Here is a 20,209-nt window from a genome sequence, read left to right as displayed (position 1 = left end):
TTTAACAGCAYGGGAAGTTTAGTCTACACAAGCACAAGGCACAGTTAAAATCACTTAGGCACAGATGTTTTGTAAATGAGTTTTCTTTTCCCTGTGAAGTATGCATGAAGGATGAAAGGGATGAACCACAACGCTCTTTTACATGGCCTTGCTGCATCCCTGCTTTATAAAGTTCAGCTTTGTTTGCCTGGTTTCAATATGTTAGTAGTTCAAAATCAAAATTCAGGAGTTTCTTTGTACAATTAGATTAATCCTGCATTCAAAAGTATTTACTTGACTTGTTAAAAGTCTTAACTCTTTCAAGACCCCCTTTGCTGGTTGGTAGAGTCACTGTTCTTGCATGACCGACTGCTCTTTAATTTTTGTCTTGCATGCTAAAGGGCTTGCAGTACAYATGGGGTTCAGTTTGGGGTGTTTTTTGTTCTAAACTTCTATCTTAGTCTGAATAACTTCTGAAAAAAACAGCAGTTCCATCTTTATCATTTGACACAGTTGAGGTAGAGGCAAGAATTCAATTCTCTTGAATTATTTAGAGAAAATCACAATGTGCTTGACCTGTAAAGGGTGACATTTGACTGAAGGACTATGTACAACTGGTACAAAGATGTTCCCTTCAGTCAAGGATGTTGTSGACCTCAGAACTTTGATTAAAATTGTGTCTGTGTATGTTCTGATGATTTCATTTTCAGACAAGCTACAAGGTTAAATTAACTAATCCCAAATGTGAAGGAACTGGCTTGCTCTTTTAATACTATTTGTTAAAGAGTTCCTCTAGAAAGAAGCACTTGTTCCAGTATAATATTTAAATGCTTGCTTTTAAATATAATCATTACAGATGTTCAGAAGGAGGCTTTGTTGGCAAATTGATGGAATAGAGTGATATGCATTTATACAATGCAGACTTTCTGAGAGCACCAGACAGTAATAATGCATTACTGTCCCTCATTATTCCTTACACTTAGCCTTACAATCAGGTGGCCAGCAAGTTAATTTGAGCCTTCACTTGAGAAACCTTATCTGTAAATCGCCTCTCGGTGAACTGATTTCTATTCCAGGATGTTTCTATTAAAAAAAAAAAAAAAATTCTCATAATAAAGGCATCGTATTTGGTGTGTACTGGACTTAAGAAACAGCAGTTGGAGCTTTTGGTTTCATTCTGAGGGCACTACTTGAAGTCAAGAGCTTTTTGAAAATCCAGGTTATTTGTCCTTTCTAGAGTCTAACTTTGATCCAGATTTGTATATGTTGAGAGATTGAAAGAATGTGTTTATTTTTCAACTGATACAGACTGAAATGAGGCCTGCAGTGAACTGCAGTGAACTGACTGAACATGTCAATACACCTTTGCTGGCATAAACAGAAGAGAAATGCTTCTCCAGCCTAGTTTTAAGGCCATCACATTTCCAGTTGTGGAGAGGAGGAAGTGGGAATGAGGCTGGTAGACTTTGCTATTGTGTTAAATTTTCCTCTAAATGAAAATGTATGTACCTGTGTTGCAATGGTTATTTTACCATCTCTGAGAAATTAATCCTCTGGTAGGGAACCTTTTCATCCATGTCTATCCAGGCTTCACAAATGTACATTCTCACTCCTTTAGTATGAACTTTTGGAAGGCTGGTTTGAGTTTTTACAGCTTCTGCACTGTGAAAAGAAAACTGCTGTCACATGGCTGCCACTTCATTCCCASGTCCCCTCTGCAGGGGCTTTCAGCATAAACACATTTATACTCTGTAGCAGGTTTCTGAAAGATTTCTAGGAGTATATATTTCTATAAGAAGTATAAGGAGTTTTATTAATTTAAGGGGTTTTTAAAAAATATATATGGCTGTTCTTTCTCTTGCCCTCAACTGACCAACAGTGCTTAATAAGTGTGTTGCCATGAAGTAATCTAGATAAGGAGCTTTTACTGTGAAATTAATTATTTTAAGCTTCTTAGTCTTTTCTTGTGTGCTGAGTGAGATCTTTGTGCTACCTTTTAGATAGAAGTGTTGCTGTTCTTTAGCAACATGGTGTTGTTTGTGATGGTCACATGGGAAAACATCCCGTGAACAGATGGGAAGTGGCACCAACATATTCAAATTGCAAGCTTAAAAAATGAGAAACCTGATCACCTAAGTTTGCAAGGGCCAGYCAGTATCCTTGGGAGTGAAATGTCTCCAACTGGTTTTCATGTATTGAAGTAAAATATTTAATTCATCAAAAAGAAACCACTAAAGTAGAATATTTCCAGCATTTTATCTTMTTTTGATTTTATTTTACTTGTGCTTCTTTTTCCCACCTCACCAAAAGAAGAATATTGCTGTAACTGCTTTCACAAAAAAACTGCAGAAGTTCAGACCTAGCTGAAATTACTTCTGTAATCTCAAGCTTGGAAAAAGTGTAAGGCAGCATAGAGTAGTCCCATGCTATTTTTGTCCCATGTTGTTTGGGAAGGTGTTGGAGACATTTTTCATGAGACCAGTGCTCTTTTTAGGTCTGYGAAGTGGTGGTAGACTCTCTGGAACTTCAGCTAGCATATAGCAAGAGGGTGTTGARCTAATGCTTTGGGAGTTCTTTGGATGTTCCACATTTGTTTTGTGTGGAAAAATTAAAGTCAAGTTTCCTTTTCTGGGGGTGGGGGGAAAGAAGACTTTTGCTAATAAACAAAGGTATGCTTTAGAGCTTTACTGAAGCTGTGTAAAAGACCTGTTCCCTGATGATGGTTTTGGTGACTGTATAAATAGGTGACTAGGGATGAAAAAGGATCARGATTTGGGTAGAATATGGTTTTACTGACTGTGAGCTCTGAGCCTTTGACTTTTCTGAAGACAGACAAGGATTTTGTTTTGACCATGTTGTGTACACACAGCCAACAGATGGAACAGAAAAACTGAAAAACAATAGTTGATGGAACATAATTAAACAGAAGCAGATTTGAGGAGGTGAGAGCAAAGTATTTATGAGAAACCATTTCCTTTGTTGTGGATCTGAAATGAAGGCTGSTTTCAGTTGKGTGAGTTCTTTGCTTAATACAGTTCCACTCCCAGTACAGCTYRAGTAGGCAGGGCTGCAGTGGAAACWGTTCAYGCATTGAGAGGAAAGTCTGTGAAAACACAACATCAGGGCTCATCTTTGCGTTGGTGTTGGTTCAGGATCAGAATGTGTTCATTCTTGCTGACCCTACACATTTTATCTGTTGTCCTACTTTCTGGCTTTTCAGCATGTGAGGTTGAAATGACAGTCARTGTCAATAGTATCTGTGAGGTGTGAGGGTTGGTATTGACTGCAGCAAACTTCCTGGATGAGTCAGCTGAGCTGGAACCCTGACCAAGCCATGTGTGAATGTTCTTGCAGGAGAGGGAAGGGAGAAAAGGTGCATCTGACCTTTAAAAGGGYGGTGTTTCAATAATGTTTATCTTCTAAGTATCTAGAGCAATGAAGTCTGGTATCAAGAAAAAAAAAAGCTGATATATTTACCTGTGCAGTGGAACAATGTCTACTAGACACTCCTGACTCATCAGGTGTTTCTGATGGCAATCTCTGGCCAATTTGGCAAGTGCAGACTTTGGCTTGCTTTAACTTTTGATCCCTGGGTCAATAGGGTTAGAACCCCAGAGGTGCATTGGCTCAGAATAGGCACACACAGCTTTCAGCACCACATGTTTGCCAAGGCAGCAGTACGGGGGGTTTGTGGATGTGCATGTCTGTGTGATAGGCACAYCCCCAGCCCAGCCCACTGCTCCCCTTGACAGCTTGGACTGTTTCTCTTCCTGCTGGTAAGAAGTCACTCCACACCTATTTGTGCAGTGCTCACTGCTCCACTGGTTTGCATGTGCACATGTGTGTGTGTAAAATTAGGGATTGCTTCATCCATCGTGCATCCTCTCAGCTCACTACTGCCTCATGGGCTGTGGCACTGGACACCAGCAGAGAGTGCAGGGGAAGGGACAGAAACTGTCCTGTTGAAACTGGAAGGGAAAGCTAGCAAAGTAGAAAGTGATTAACCATGCAGGAATATCATGATGGTGCACGGTAATTTTCACTTCAGCAGTGAGTCACTGGGATTCTTGGGATTTGATCAATATAAGGGTGTGAAGGAAAGTAAGGAATAGGGGTCACTGCTTCCCTTTTAACATAGTCAGTCCCTGACCTTTGAGCAGACATATATGCAGAATTTCCATACTGCTTGGCTTTGAAATGGGTTACTAGAGTATGTAAGCTTGACCTCAGCTAATCAAAATACAACTTGTCCTGGATATACTAGATCCTGAAAACTGCTAGGATGGATGGCATAGCAGATTTGAGATCATCCTGGAAAAACCTGGAGGGGAGGACTGCTTGGTGATCACACCTATGTGCCTAATGCACTTTTGACAACACAACCTTAATAAACTAGGAAAACAAGAGGAAAATGCTCATTTCCTGACAAAAGCTATTTCAAACCTCTGAACTTTATTTGACTGTTCCTTTTGATGCTAAAGCATTTTAACAAGTTTCTGTAACTTACTYTTTCATTAATTACATAATCTTTTGTTGTCTCAGTTTCAGAATTAAGAAAACTCTTTGAACCCAACAACCGAGATTTTTTGGAAATGAAAAGGTAAAAGGAAAAGATCTTTGGCCTGTAAAACAAAACACACAGCTTGTTTTGTTACCTCCTCATAGAAACTCTCCCCTCGAATCTTCAAGCTGCCTGTTTTCACATTTTTCACATATTTTTCAGAAAAGAAAGAATAGCTAGGCGCTTAGAGGGAATTGAAAATGATACACAACCTATGCTTCTACAAAACTGCCCAGGATCAGTCACACACCGTTTACTAGAGGAAGATACACCAAGATACATGCGTGCAACTGACCCATACAGTCCCCACTTAGGTAAGTAGCACCTGTCAGTCAGTCTGGCACTGCTGAATTGCTTCATGTTTGCCACACGATCAGTTACGCTGTGCCTGGAGAAGAATTCTACAGAATAACTCTGTCAGGTTGCTTCGTTTTTTAAAGTTTTCCTTTTAAGTCTGGAGTTGTCTTATTTGAAAAAGGTTGATTACCTTCATTGCTTTAAAATAACAATTTGATTTGAGAACTGTTACTTATTAAATGATTGTTACTAATACACTTTTCTTAATTGTTTCTATGTGCTTCTGGAGACAAAAATGCAAAAATATCATGTGTCTGTGCAGTCACTTTGATTTGTAAGAAAATGCGAACCTCTTAGTTCACTCAGTTTGAGTGGTGGGTGGAGGGCTTGGAGTTTTGGGAAGAACTTGCTCATAYATGTTGTGCTTTTGACAGGAAGATCAAATGAAGAGGAGGAAACTTCAGATTCTTCTGTAGAGAAACAGCCCCGGTCATCCAGATACCGGTCAGAAACCACAGGAGGTAATACAGAGCCCTTGTACAGTACAGCAAACATGGATGCCCAGGAACTAGAGTCAAAAGCAGAGAGAATAGCTAGGTACAAGGCCGAGAGGCGACGGCAGCTGGCAGAAAAGTATGGATTATCTCTTGATTCTGATTTGGATTCTGACTACTCATCCAGATATACGCGGGCAAGGAAAGATCCCGACAGCGTGGAAAGAAAGGGAGTGAAAAGTGAAAGGCAAAATGATGAAAACAAGGACTATGGCACCCTCTATTTGTCCAGGACTGAGGCAAAGGCATCAAAGAGCATGGTTTCTGATTCCAAAGAGTACTCCAGCCATGAAGATAAAGGTGACCTCTCAAATGAAAAGAGTTTTAGAAAAGCAGATGATGACAGTGCCATTAGACAGGCTTCTGACCCTTCAGCAACTTTGGATAGTTCTGTCTCCCTTTCAATTTCTGAACGAGAATCTTCCTGCTATAATGAAGTGCCAATATCACCAAAGCAAACCCCCCGAGAGTCCCTCTCTTCACCAAAGCGGGCAGCCTCACCGACCCACCTGCAGAATGACCAGCCCTTGCACAGTAACAGCAGACAAAGGTAAGCATGATTTGTATTTTTTGTTTTGCTGTAGATTGATTCCTTYATCTTAATCACCTCCTGCATCAGTATCTGCAGTATTCATGAGAATGTATTTATTACCCTTGAAGAATGTGTTTAGCTGCTTTGGATGTCTCAAGCTGGATTAGTTGGGCTTATTGTATCTCAGTGTGATTCTGATACAGGGAAGTGTCTATATATTTCTCTAATTAGCCATGTCCCTGGTTTCACTTTATATTTATAGAATTTTTGCTAAATTAGGCCCTTTGAGTGGAGAACAAAAAAATAGAAATTGAAGGAGTTATTGAAGGAGGTCCTAAATCTGCTTGGGTTTGGGTTTTTTTTTTTTGCTTTTTTTAATAACCTGTTAGAGCAAGTCTTTAACTTTTTCTCTTCTGTGTCTTGTAATTGTTTGCTGGGAGCTTCCAAGTAGAGGCAAGCTGTTTCTCAATGAAGAATGGAATATCTTTATGATGACTTCTGCCAAAATAAAATTGTTTTCAGACTTAAAAGCTGAAGAGTGTCTTGGGTCAGTTGAAATAATAGTTGATTTGTTTTCCTGATGTGAAAGTGTAAAAACCCTTTTGACCTATGATAGTCAATCTTTCAGATAATATCAGGCAGAAATGTGCATGGAGGGGCAGAGGAGAGAGTTGAAATTCYATGCTGGATTGCTTCAGATTTGACAAATTTGCTACAGTAAAATGGTAACCAGATTGTTCCAAAAGGGAAAAAAAATAGTGTTCATTAATTTTACATTATAATTTCACAATGTAGTGTAGAAATGCTTTTTAATTCTTATAGTGACTAAGGATTTTTTAAAAGTGTGGTTTTCTCGAAGTGTAGGTCTTTCATTTCTAGGTAGGTGGATAAATAGAAAATAATAACTGTAAAAACTTAAAATGTTGCAACTAAAAATGATGTAAATTAAAATGAGGACTTAATTTCAAGCTTACATGCATAATTCTGAGCAGTGTTGACTGTGTCTAAGAAACTGAGGTAACTGGTATAAACTCAACCATTTATGCTTTCCATTAAGCACAAGAGCTCTCAATCCCCAGATGTATGAAAGTGAGAAAATAAGGAAATACATCAATATGGCYTATTGAAGGGAAGAAGCAAAGTCCCTCCCACTGTAAGAAAAGATCRTGTTCATGAGTACCTGAGGAAACTAAACAAAAATAAATCTATGGGACCCAGTGAGATTTATCCCAGAGTCCTGAGGGAATTGGCTGATACATCTCCATGATATTTGAGCAGTCAGGTGAAGTCCCAAGTGAYTGGAAAAAGGGAAACATTGCACCCATCTTCAAAAAGGGTGGAAAGGAGGATGCTGGAAACTACTTTGTATGRTTGAGTGACATCACTGGGCAATGGAAAGGCTACAGATGTCTCTGTCTGTGCTCCTGCAAGGCCTTCTAGACTGTCCCCCTTTCTAGACATCCTTCTGTGTCAGTTGAAAGATATGGATAGACTGGTAGAGGAGGAATTGGTTGGACAGTTGCATCCAGAGAGTYGTGGTCAACAGCMCAGAGTCCTGMTGGACATCAGTGACARGTGGTGTCCYTTAAGGGTCCWTRTGGGGACCAGTGTGGTTTAATGTGTTCCTCAGTGACAGAAGGGGGTTGAGTGCACCTTCTGCAGCTTTGCAGATGTCACCAAGCCGAGTGGTGTGGTTGACATCCTGAAGGATGGGATAACATCCAAAGGGACATGGACAAGCTTGAGGAGTGGGCTCATGGGAGCCTCGTGAGGGGTTTGGTAAGGCCARGTGCCAAGTCCTGCACCAAGCCCCAGTACCAGTGCAGGCTGGGGGATGAAAGGATTGAGAGCAGCTCTGCCATGAATTTTGGGGAGCTGGTGTGTGAGGAACTGACATGAGCTGGCAATATACACCTGCAGCCCAGAAAGCCAAATGTGTCCTGGGCCACATCAAAAGGGTCATGGTCAGCAGGTCAAGAGAGGTGATTTTGCCCCTCTCTGCTCTCATGAGATCCCTCCTGGGATACTGCATCTCTAGCTCTGTACCCCTCAGCACAGCAAAGACATGGACCTGTTGCAGCAAATCCAGAGAAGAGTCACAAAAATAATCAGAGGGATGGAGCACCTCTCCTGTGAGGAAAGGCTGAGAGTTGGGGTTGTTCAGCTTGGAAAAGAGAAGGCTCCAGGGAGATCTGCTTTCAGCCTTTCAGTGCTGCAGAAGGTGATTGTAAGATTGGGACAGAGTTTTTAACAGGGACATTCCTCCTTTCCAACAGGACAAGGGGGAATGGTTTTAAACTAAAAGAGGGTAGATTATTAGTTATAAGGAAAAAATCTTTTACAAGAAGAATGGTAAAACACTGGCACAGGTTGTCCAGACAAGAGGTAGGTGTCCCATCCCTGGAAGCATTCAGGGTGATGTTGGATGGGACTCTGAGCAACCAGATCCAGTTGAAGATGTCCCTGCTCATTGCAGGGGCTTTGGACTAAATGGCCTTTCAAGGTCCCATCCAACTCAAACTATTCTGTGATTCTATGAACAAGTAATAATACAATTGCTGACTGCATTATCTCTAGTTTCAGATTCTTTCTGACTCTCTTTCTGATGAGTCTTGGGTCAGTATTTACATAAAACCTATTTCCTGTACTTGCTGTCTATCTTTTGCAAGGAAACCATCTGCACTCACCAAGATGGGGTGTACTTCTTAAAGCAGCCAAGAGTTTAAATTTAGGATTTGGTCTCTTGTTTCGATACACATGCAGGCASTAGGTGGTATTTTAAAGACCAAGTGACCAAGAGCCCATTCTTTAATACCTCTGACACCTTCAGTGATAGTGTCTACTCACTGATATGATATTCAGAGATGTAAAAATAACTTCTCTGTAACTTTTTCCCTGATTTTGAGTGGTGAAGAAGTCATGGTGTCCATGTAGTCTGTTTAAAGCTACTCTGTGGTAGTCTCCTATAAGGCTGTTTGCACAAGAGAAATAAAGGCTAACTCCAGGTGGCTGCTGTTCTGAAGTCAGTTCCACATTATACTGGCTATAAAATTGTTTTTGTTAAATTTAAATTTCCTGAGTTTAAATTGGAGAATAAATGCAGCTCGCTTTGGAATATATCTGGAAGCTATTGTGTACCTTCAGTTCAAAGAAGATTTAATAATTAATCCAGTTACCCATCGCTGAGAAGGTATCATTTGACATTTCCCTCATTTGGGTACTGAAATGGCTGATTAAACTCCAAACGTGGTTTACGTTCTTCTGATTGCACTCTTCAAAGGATGAATGATCAAGTACAAATAATTGCTGCTTGGGCCATGCCCACTATAAAAATGTGCCAAAGTACACATCAAGAGAGAAGGAAGTTCCCGTGCTTCAAAGCAATTCCAGTTAGCAGTTCCTAGTCAGCTTCTGTGAAAGGGCTTTGCCTCCTGTTTGGTCAGTTCTGTTAGGGATTCAAAAACATTTGGAAAAGCAGAAGATGTTCCAACAGTTGGTGTTTGTTGTTCTGAGATAGAGTTGGATTCAATGACAACAGTAGGTGAGTTCTCAAATTTAAACTTACTTGCATCAAATACACTGTTACCTTAAGAATAGTTGTTGATTTGACCTTTTCCAACTATTTTTATTGAAAGACTAGCTAAGAGAAATTGAAGTATATGACCTGGAGCTTAATTTGGGATTTTTATCCCCAATGGCTCTTCTGCAATGGAAAGAGTTCTTTCAGATGTAGCTATAAGTAATGTAAAGCATCCTGGAAGCTTGTGACCTGCAGGGAATGAGTTTAAGTGAGTTCATGTGGCAGGACAGCCTGCACTTGCAAGGTTAAAAGTATTTGGTGTGTTCTGCTGAGGGATTGTAGGTGAAGGTGAGCATTAGGAAAGTATTTGAGAAAATGTATGTGGGAAGTCTGCAAACACCCTTTCCTGTGCTCCAGGGCTATTAAAAGCTCTTTTTTTTTTTTTTTTTTTTTTTTTTTTTTGTTTGTTTTTTTTTTTTTGTTTTTAACTCCAAAATGTAAACAGAGTAAGGTCAAGGCGAGAATAAATAGAATAAATTAGGGATCACTTTTTTTTCCTTAAGTTTTTCCTTTGCTGAGTCACCCAATGACTCAGCGTGTTTTTATTTGTGCTAACCAGGTGGGCATTTCCTAAGCTTTGTGACACAGGGCTACAAGAGGAGAGAGGGGTTCCAGATGCTCCTGAGAATTTCTGAGGAAGTATGATGTAGCCATGTGAATTTTCCACTTAATTAAATTCTGTTACTACTTTGTTTTGGTCGTAGCTGGCTTTACTGCTTTAAATCGCAATTTAAAGGAATGGTTTCAAGAACTTTTACAGATGTCCCTACACAAACTGACCTGTGATGGCAAATGCAAAAATAAGGTTGTGTAATTGCTTTCACTTCTCAGTTTTTGGACAATGTACMCTTGGTAAGGTTATCTCTGCAGAATCTGTACCATTTAGAACACTTTGTACATGTTTGTGGGATTATRTAATAGTTTCTTTCACAGTTTCTTTATCACCTTTGAATTTGGCTAGCATGCATTGCTTTAGTTTTCTAGAACAATCCTCTGCAACTTAGTAATCAGAAATAAAAAGCAGTGGGGAGGGAAGATTGGGAGAAATAATGGGAGGTTATGTGTTGAGATCTCAGAAATTACCTGAAGTTCTGTTTTCTGTAGTAGTGCAGGGAAAGCAAAACCTGAATGGTTCCTTCAGAAAGATTCGGAAGGGGACACACCTTCACTTATCAGCTGGCCCTCCAGGTATCATAAAACAGCTGTGTGCCTAACAACCAGACTACAAACCTCCCCTCTTTCCCTCTACTGCCTTCATTTAACACTTGCCCTTGATTTTCCTTTAACAGCAGCAAGTAARAAAGTGTTGAAACTTTTTTTAAGCATCTGCTTTTATTCTAACTTACAACCAATTGGTATTTTGATGAAGCACAAATGCCCCAAGCTTCTTCCACAGCTACTGTCATTCTGGCTTCCAATAGATTTTATAATTTCTTATTGTATCTCACTTTGTGCTCTGCAAACCAGCATATTTTTGTACTGTACACCATTCCATCTTAGAATTCCCTACTGTTAACTTGTTGAATTTCAAAGGAGATGGTACAAGAGAAGTAAAAAAAATTATATGGAAAAGTAAAACAAGATCTTGGTCAGAGCTACAGGCGGACGCTTTCTCCTGGTTTGGTAACACATACAGTGAGCCCACCATGGAAAGCATTTCAGGAAGACCTTTTCCATGTTCCTGATTGAAGTAATTYTTATAACCCAGTACTAACATCAGTGTGGATGTTCTGGAGAATGTTTGGTACATGTAGTTCAAGGAATGCTTGTTCAGACTGACCACACTGTCTGTTCTTAAGTAACTTTGAGGAGTTTCCCTGATAAGTGCATCAATCTTCAAAGGTAAGAAGCACCAAAATGTTAGAAAGATTGGTGTTTCAGATGAATATGGATTTCCTGAATTACTCTCTCAGATAATTTGCCTTCTTTTTTCCTAAATCTTACTTCTTTTTTTTTTTTTTCTTAATGTAAACTCCAAGAAGTCTGTTGGTGGCAAGCCTGGAATTGCACATACTTTGAGTTGGATTGCTTAATTTCAGAGAGCTAGTTTCCTAGCTTGAATTTTCTCTTTTTCCTCTGAATTAAAATGATTTTTTATACTCGTTTGGGAGGGGAGGAAGTTCAGGGCTTTCGTTTTTGATACTGTGTGCGTTATCTACAGACGCTGGCCCTGTAAGCTGTCTGAGCCTCGGCGAGGCTCTTAAAGCGCTGGCGAGCTTTACCTGCAGCAAAAGCCCCGGAGCAAAGCACGTGCTTGCCTTCCTTTGTGCTGCTGTATTCAGTTCATAAAGGATAAATATGACTCTGTGTTGCATGGATGCTGCACAAGTCCAGAGGTGTTTCTAGAAAACACACCAAAGTAAGGTACCTTTTAGGAGCATTTTAAAAAACATGCAAGTTTTGCATGTTAGAATGTAATGAAACATTCTAAAACAGAATGCCTGTTTCACTTTTTAAATGCCTTTTTATCCTGCAAGCTCTCTGAAGAGCAACAGCCATGCCATAGTTTCGCTTTCAGATTTAGGACTTGCTCTTTCAACATTTTCTCTCACTTWCTGAAACACATTAYACTACATGTGACATTTCAGATGTCTTCARTGACACAAAAGYACAAGTAAATCAGTCTCTGGCAAAAAATCTGAAAGGCTAGGTGGAGATAACATGTTTTTTCCCCAATGCAATAACATCTTGGTCTGACATAAACTGCCAGTGTTTAGACATCTTCAAACATCTGACTGCATGCACAACTGCCGGTAGAATTTGCAATTTCAGGCTGAACCCAACACTTTGATAGTATAAAAAGCAAAAAGCAGTTTTGGTCACCTTGTTTGTTTGTGACTATGGATATGTGCTGTTTGACAAACGCAGTTGTGGTCTCATGAGAACATGCTGTATGTTCTCAGAGCTTGCCCAGTTACCTTCTCAGGAGTCCTGCATGTCCAAGGGCCTGTGAATCACTTGAGTGTTTTTGAGCAATCTTACTGCTAAGATTCGGAGGGAGGAAGGGGTTGCATCGTAAGATTTGCTTATTTTTGTGTATTGTTTTTTATTTTCTGCAATGTTGCTGTCTGTACCCACAGTAGGTGTCTGTGTTCCTTTCCAGATTGGGTATTGCTCTTCACAGCTTTAATCCTTTTTCTTTCTTAAAGAGTAAAAGTTAGAGAGAAATTGGTGAAAGAGGAAAGTGCTCGTGGAAGCCCTGAACTTGTCACAGACACAGTATCTCAGAGAAAATCCCATCCAGTGCCAGCCCACTACATGYCTCCTSTTCAGACAGAAACGTCTGCCTTTGATAGGGTCATAAATCAGCCCGTCAGTTCGGTGCGCCAGCCGATCCATGGCTATATCCAGCCTGCTGGCATTGCTCACWCCGCTCAGCTGATGGCAGCAGAAGACCCAGCAAACACCACCCCTGGCAGCCTCCTAACAAAATCCTCAGCAGCCGCTGCATCGGAGAGTGAAAAGAAAGAAGCAYCCGGTTATGGAGCAAAACCTGATGAAGAATATTCCTTGGAGGGTGAACAGGCTTCCAAAGGCAGAAGACCAATTCTGCCATCTGAGATYCGCAAGCAAGGGAAGAGCCATGAARGCCTCTTTGGAGGAGGAGAATTGGAGACCCCTGTGGGGAGTTCCTCCTTCGCAAGCAAGCCAAAAGTGAACTCGGAAGTGCAGAGGGAGCTGGAAWGCAATAAGAGGCAGGCCCCCGAGCAGCAGTTTAAGGCCCCTGAGAACATAGAAAGGAGTGAAGCTGTTATGTACATACAGAGCGGATCTGTGTTGCAGCCTGACAAGGCAAAGGCTCCCGTTTGGAAAGTGTCAACGACAAAGCATAAGGTCCTGACTCGCTCCATGTCTGACTATACTGTGACTGCTAAGCTAGAACCCTTTAGAAKTAAGGAGAGCATGGAAGCAAATCCACCAAACGGTGAGATTGGCATGGTTGACACAAAAGTCTCTGTTGCCCAGCTCCGTAATGTCTTTCTGGAGACTGCTAATGCCAACAAGAAAGCGGAACTGTAGGTGACATTTCACTCATATTTTCGTGTGAAACTTGCACGTCCTTGGCAAAATTACACCCACTCAACAGCAGTTGTTGTTCGGCACTTAAAGCACACGGCTTAGCTCTCACCAGTGTGTACTGGAGGCTGAGATGGTTTGAATCCYGCTTTTGTGCTTCTGCTTGCTGGTGCAAGTTGTGATGTGGGGTAGCTGGAATGCGTTCGTCTGCGCATGGTACCTGAAGGAGCATGCAGAGTGGTCTCTGGGGAGTTGTTGAGATGCTTACATCTATGCTTTACTTCTCTCTCCTATTTTCTTTCCTATGCGCTCTCTATYGTGCGATTTGAAAGTGAATCTCGGTTTGAGATGGCAACGGCAGGCAGTACTGTGTCTGCCAATGGGGACCGCGAAAGAGGGCCGCGGAAGGCCAGGCGCTATTTTACTCCTGGTGAAAATAGAAAGACTTCTGAGAGATTTAAAACTCAACCTATAACATCAGCAGAACGAAAGGAGACGGATAGGTAGGCACGTACGTAGCTCTGTGTAGCGTTCTGGTACAGGTAGACATGAATGAGCTTGTGAAAAGATTTGTTCATTTATTAGAGGAAAYAYTTTGCAAGGTTATTGTTTCTCTTTRAAAACAWTCGAGTATTYRTTATAGCTTCTTCTAAAATGGAAACCAAAACACCCCTCAATAAAACCAATTTGTTGCAAATTCCTCCAATTTGAACTATTGAACAGTGAATCATCATAAAGTACTGTAGCTGTCTCATTCTAATGTTAAATGCTTTTGGTTTTATATAAAGCGTTTCCTTTCCATCTACTCTGCTTTATCATTTACTCTCTTTGTAAACCACCAAAGCTACCTATTTTATGTTAAAAGAGCTGGCAGCAAATCTTAGACTTTTATTTTCTGCAAGATGAACTAGAAATAATTTTCCTTTACTGTATTTAAGTTTGGCTGCAATTGCTTGCCTTTATGCTTTATTAAAGGATGTTCCCAAGTGGACTCTGCTGAAATTTGAAAAAATAGATGAACTCTCCCGCTTTTAAGACTTTGAGGTCCTGCTACTTCAGATTGAATTTGAATTTCATTTTTGATGTCTTGCTTCCAGCTGACTTGTTTCTGTTTGATAATTTTTCACCAGGTCAATTTTGTGTGCAGAAATACCAACTGCTGACGGTATGTTGCTGTACTGTTTTCTAATGAAGATATGGTATCTAACATGTTGTATTTTGTTTTGACTGAGAAACTGTTTGAAAATGCAAACAAAATCCACCTGAAAATATCTTTACCTATGATGTAGTTGAAGTACCCCTTTGTACGCCTTTTCCTTGGGCCATGTCTACTACAAACTTGATTTCAAACTCATTTAAGTCCAAAAGTCTGTCTGTGAATACCAAACTTCAAATGGGAGTCAAGAGGAGAATTGCTTGAAACTTTTCACTAGAGTTGGGGTTGKTTTTTTTTCTGATTTAGACAATAAATAAGTTAGTTGTTGGGGGGAAAAAGTAATTATTGGTCAGTTTTAATCAGTGGTCTAGGGACTTAYAATTTAAAAAATGCCTTTATATAATCTGAACCTGATGTTGCTCACTTGTTTTCTGGCTGAGGAAGTTGCAACATGTAGGTTATGAATTACAGAATTCAGTCTGCCATCTTGCTTCTCTTTCCCTCTTGTCACCCTTGGCAAGTCTGGCACAAATTAAGTASGTAATCTCATGGGTAGCTATATTTAGATTTAATGCCTTATGCTATTTGAAAGCTGATATTCCTTGCAGCTCTGAGATGCTGGYTCTTGGATCTGGAGGATGCTGATTTCAGCTCCTGAGGATACCAGTTGAGCCTCTGAGAAATGGGGACTCAARGTGGTAATCAGAATGGTCAGCTAGTAGAAAATAGATGTTCAATACYGTTCACTGAGCCTTAAGACAGAATTTCAGTGAAATTATTTTCTTAGTCCATGTGTTATCATAGACTGATGCAATAGGTTTGATTATTCATAGAAGATTGTTTAGATAGCTTGAAAGGACATGAACTGTCCTGAAGACAAGTCTTTTGTTTGCAAATCATGTCAAGAATTTTCATTTGATGTAATACATGTAAAAACAGGTAAAGTTTACACAACTGGGTTCACRATAAGTTTTTTGTTAAATGGGAGAAACAGCCAGCTATTTGCTGGTTTGTAATCATTCATTTAAAAAAAAAAAAAACAACATTGCACTTAATATGAGCTTSATTTATTATGTTCAGCCTCCTTTTTTTTCCCTTTGTGTAGATGAAGAAAAATTGGATGACCGAGCCAAACTAAGCGTAGCTGCAAAGAGACTGCTTTTTAGAGTGAGTATTTCATTTTCTGAATAGGCGGGTGAATTAAATATTTCATATACAAGATACTGAAGAAACCCAGAGTGTGTTAGAATGAAGTATGAAGCAGTTAACCAAGTCCAAGCTTCATAACTTTTTGTTTTTTACTTCATTCCCTACCTACACAARAGACCTGTTGCTCTAAAGCCTCCCTTAAAATGTCATTTAGAGAGGAGTGTGTGGTTGGTTTTAATTCCATGGTGCATAGTGTGCAATTGCATCCTTCTTCTCATTCTGAGATGGGCATTTGGGAACTTCACTGCTCTGCATGCAGAAAGCTAAGAAATTACTGTTTCAGAATTTGCCTTCCATGGTTCTAATTGTGACATATGTCCTCTTAGGAAATGGAAAAATCWTTTGAAATGAAAAATATTCCCAAACCACCTACAAGAAGCTCAGCAGTGGAGAGAAGGCTGCGGCGTTTGCAGGACAGATCTCACACGCAGCCCATTACCAGCGAGGAGGTGGTCATTGCAGCTACGTAAGTCTTGTACATGTGTTGGCTCTGACTCCAACTCCTGCTTTCAAATTTGGGAATAAGTTCCATATCTCTGGTGCTTATAACTCTGTAGTGAGGAAAACATTTATGAGCAAGGGCCCTGAGAACCACAGGGGAAACTRTATTGAAATTCCTTTTGAAATGTAGAGGCGCTAGTAAAGCATAACTTGTATGCACTGTAATTTGGCAGAAAGTTTAGGAACCTGTGGATTAGGTAAACGAGATTAATCATAGCAGCATTGTTTCATAACTCAAATGAAAAAGATAGTTTGCACTGAGGGAAATCTGCACAATTTCATATGGAATGTATATGTAGAGGGGAAAACCTTTTACACTCTGAAATCTCAAAGGTGCTTTTTGGAAATGCTTTTCTTGCACTCTGGTCATATATCATGATRTTTTCCTGAAAAAGGGAAAATCATTTTGGGGGAGAATTAAACAAAGGTGAATGGATGTTCACCTACTTACTTCATGGGTTATGAATAACTTCAAGAAACAGCCTGTTTGCTCCTCTAGGTTTTTTAATTCTTTCAGAGTATTTGTAATTATTTTGCAAACATCACAGCAGATAATTCAGTTAATTAAAATTCATTGCTGTTTGGTTTTTTTCCTGTTTTGTTTTGTTTTGGTCTTTTCTGTAGTTAACACTTAATGTATTGCTTTTCTTAATGCTTTTTTCTTCTCTCTCCCTGTGAATTTTCCCTCCTTGGCAATTCTTTTAAAGTGAAACTGCCCCTGCTTCACGTTCTGTGAATACCCACTCAGTAGTGACAAGAGTACCTAGTCCCACTGTAGTTAAGAGCACTGTACAACCTACCAGGTACTGGGGGGGCAAACATGCATGTTACATGGAGCACAAGATTCCTCAATAGCAGATGCATCTTTAAAGTCTTGAATGCCTTTTCAATGTGTCGAGTCAATACTTGTTTCAAGAATATTTAAAGCATTTGTCAACTTCATTTATGTTTGCATGATAAAGCAATGTCACTTTTTTTTTTTTTTTTTGGTTAAGCATCTGTTTTCAGGACCCTTCTAACCACACTTACCTGTTCTAGAAGCGTATCCTTCTTAAGAAATTAATTTGCACGTGAGCAAACCTAGCAGAAGTCTCTTTGCTCTTGTAATTTTTTTTATATAGTAATGTCATCCTGAGATGAAAATAACAAAGCTGAGTGCCTAATTTCACAAGGAGTACWTGTCCTTTGTCTGTCTCTACATGTATTGTTTTAGCTTGCAAAATKAAAGGAAATATAAGAAATTGCACCACCTATAGGTAAAGTTGCAGAATACTATTTGCTTGTTCTGCATGAGAGAACTTTAGCAGAGACTATGACAGAAAAAAATGTAATTAGAAAATACTACAAATTCCATAAACGTSGAAGAAGTTAAACAACAAAACCTTTTATTGTTAAGGTGAATAAAATACATTATTGTAGAGACAAATGCAGTTACAGCTTTTATGAATGAATATGTCTGCCTTCAGCATTGGTCACACAATCTTTAAAATCAATGGACTATGTTTCAAAACGATTTTTTGTTTGATTTATCCCAACTATTTGTTGGTTTATCCCAAATAAGTCAAAACAAAGGACAGTCTGAATTCTGTTCCTCTTCAGATTATAAGAGGCATTGCAATTTATTCTAACTTAAAAGCAGCACTAACTTGGAGTTTAAGTCTGTTTTTTAAATGTTTTTATCATATATGGTCCACAAATTGCTTTCAATAAAATTGAAATTTATATAAATTGCACTCTAGGGCCTGTGTTTGGTTACAGCAGGCATGTTAAATGTCTCTCCAAAGCTGTGTAGTCTGGATTAAGAGATTGTCTGTAAAATCTCTCTTCAGTCTTGAGTTCCCTTTTAAAAAAAATGTTGTGTCCTAATCAAAGGAATTTGTGAATGAAAATTTAACTTTCTTTTAARTCTTCAGCTATTGAATTAGAATTCCTCATGCCAATGTTGAACCACTGCATACCCACTTAGGCTGCTATATTACATTGGCTATTGTGCTTCACGTGCAGATCTTCTGCTTCTGTCAGGTTGAGATTTTAAAGCTGCACAATGGCTTCTTCGATACTAATTTCCAGTTCTGCCTCTTCAGCTTGCAGGCATCAGCACACCAAAAAATTTTAGCTAAAGAGGAGATAAGAGCAGCCAAAGAGGCGATGGGGCAAGATCAGTCTGATGAACCAGATTCTTCCACCTTAAGCTTGGCAGAAAAGATGGCTTTGTTTAACAAACTGTCTCAGCCAGTGTCCAAGGCCATCTCCACAAGGAATCGGGGAGATCTGAGGCACAGGAGAATGAATGCTCGTTACCAGACTCAGCCAGTCACCCTTGGAGAAGTTGAGCAGGTAAGTGCCATCGTAGCTCTTTCACATTTCTTTTTATCAACGTAAACAGCCTCAGTGTAAGATACCGTAAAGGTTGGCTTTTCCTTTGCTCTGACCTGCACCAGAGGAAAAGGTTTGTCAGGAAGCAGCCTTCTGGTATTGAGGAAAAGCATCCCCTAAAGTGCTCAAAACTTTTGATATGGTTTTCTTCTTTTTTTGAGGTAATTTGAGAGTATATCAACTTCTCCTGCCTAGTGCAAGTTTTACCTTTCGCAGTGTGTGTCATTTCCACTGGGTATTACATGACTTCTAAAAGTAAATTCCTGATCAAAGGGGTAAAAACTATGACATGCATCATTTTGCTTTAGGTGTGTTTTCAGGGAATTTTGGAGCTTCGTCATGTGCAATTTTCACGCTCTTTCCTGAAAGTGAAATATATTTCCATTATTAATGAGGGCGTATTTTGTCATTTTCCTCTGGGAAGAGGCATTAATTTTTATCTGGGTTTTTTTTTTCCCTAAAAGCAGAATACTTTTGAAATTCAGGAAGTCAAAGAGAAATTATTTAATGTGTACAGTGAAATTTGGCTTCCTGTTCTGGAATACTTCATCTAATTGGAACTGCAAAGGAATGCCTTTTAGTGAAGGCTGAGCATAAGGTGGCCCAGGAGTGGGCTTTCAGAGCTGTCCACAATAGCAGAAACAGCAGTCTGTTAGCATTACTGCTTTAAAAGAAATCACTTTAACAGTGAAGCACAACTGCTATGCATGTCATATTTCTAGGAATTTGGATAAATCTGAATGTTAGAAAGTTCTTACCCTTTTCTTTCTGTATGCTTCATTCATGATTATACATTTTCTGTATCATAATTATRGAATAATGTGAAGGCAGGATTTCTCTAAACATCTTGGTGCAAAGCTGTACAGATTACAATTGTAATTTATGCCTATTTCGTTTGCACATGAAGAAGTAATAAATGCTTGGCAGATTTATTTAAGCAAGATTTCCAGACCTTACATAGTCCTTTTTCCATTCACTTTTCACATGCCAATCACTGTCACAGCCTGGCTTCTTTAATGATTGTGTCACTAACTTGTTTGGGGGCCAGGAAGGTGATGAACAGAAAAGGGCTGAAGCAGATGGGGCAGGAAGTGAGAGTCACATTACTTTGTCAGATTTACAGAGCAAACATGCTTTCCAAACAAGGAAAAACAGAGGAAGCATGTTTTGTCATCTCTTTCTGAACCTAGCAAAAGAAATCAGAGTTGACTCCAAAACAAGTTCAATGGGAGCATATTTTCAAACAGGCTTTCTGTAGTGAACTGTTCATTTGTAGTGTTGGGGAGTTTTGAGATGCAGGTATGTTTTTTCTAGGGAAAAGCAAAAGACAACCATCAAAATACATAATTAGAGGTTATACTCCCAAACTGCATATTTGAAAATGTAAATATTTTAAGGCACTCTTCTGATCTCCTCTAAATTTCTAATTCTGATAGATGCAATGGAA

At 39.5% G+C, this 20,209-nt stretch overlaps 1 protein-coding gene across 7 annotated transcripts in view; it reads left to right on the top strand.

Annotated features, from left to right (window-relative positions):
* Nucleotides 1–20,209, top strand: part of SVIL (supervillin) — a 98,717-nt gene that overhangs the window by 40,125 nt on the left and 38,383 nt on the right. For 2 of the 7 annotated variants that reach the window (XM_057374150.1, XM_057374151.1), the window contains exons 4-13: nucleotides 4,522–4,579; nucleotides 4,703–4,854; nucleotides 5,272–5,941; nucleotides 10,608–10,691; nucleotides 12,653–13,519; nucleotides 13,853–14,023; nucleotides 14,651–14,685; nucleotides 15,782–15,843; nucleotides 16,212–16,351; nucleotides 18,471–18,723. In XM_057374150.1, coding sequence (XP_057230133.1) covers nucleotides 4,522–4,579; nucleotides 4,703–4,854; nucleotides 5,272–5,941; nucleotides 10,608–10,691; nucleotides 12,653–13,519; nucleotides 13,853–14,023; nucleotides 14,651–14,685; nucleotides 15,782–15,843; nucleotides 16,212–16,351; nucleotides 18,471–18,723 — 2,492 coding nt within the window. Of the gene's footprint in view, nucleotides 1–4,521; nucleotides 4,580–4,702; nucleotides 4,855–5,271; nucleotides 5,942–10,607; nucleotides 10,692–12,652; nucleotides 13,520–13,852; nucleotides 14,024–14,650; nucleotides 14,686–15,781; nucleotides 15,844–16,211; nucleotides 16,352–17,093; nucleotides 17,190–18,470; nucleotides 18,724–20,209 lie in introns of all 7 variants that reach the window. The other 5 variants (XM_057374156.1, XM_057374152.1, XM_057374153.1 and 2 more) reach the window with 5 other exon arrangements.

The sequence above is a fragment of the Malurus melanocephalus genome, unplaced genomic scaffold, assembly GCF_030028575.1.
Source record: "Malurus melanocephalus ecotype Western Australia unplaced genomic scaffold, MMel_1.1 scaffold_218, whole genome shotgun sequence".
NCBI classification, from domain to species: domain Eukaryota; kingdom Metazoa; phylum Chordata; class Aves; order Passeriformes; family Maluridae; genus Malurus; species Malurus melanocephalus.
The sequence above is the reverse complement of the archived record's forward strand: the minus strand, read 5'-3'. Positions and strand labels throughout refer to the sequence as shown.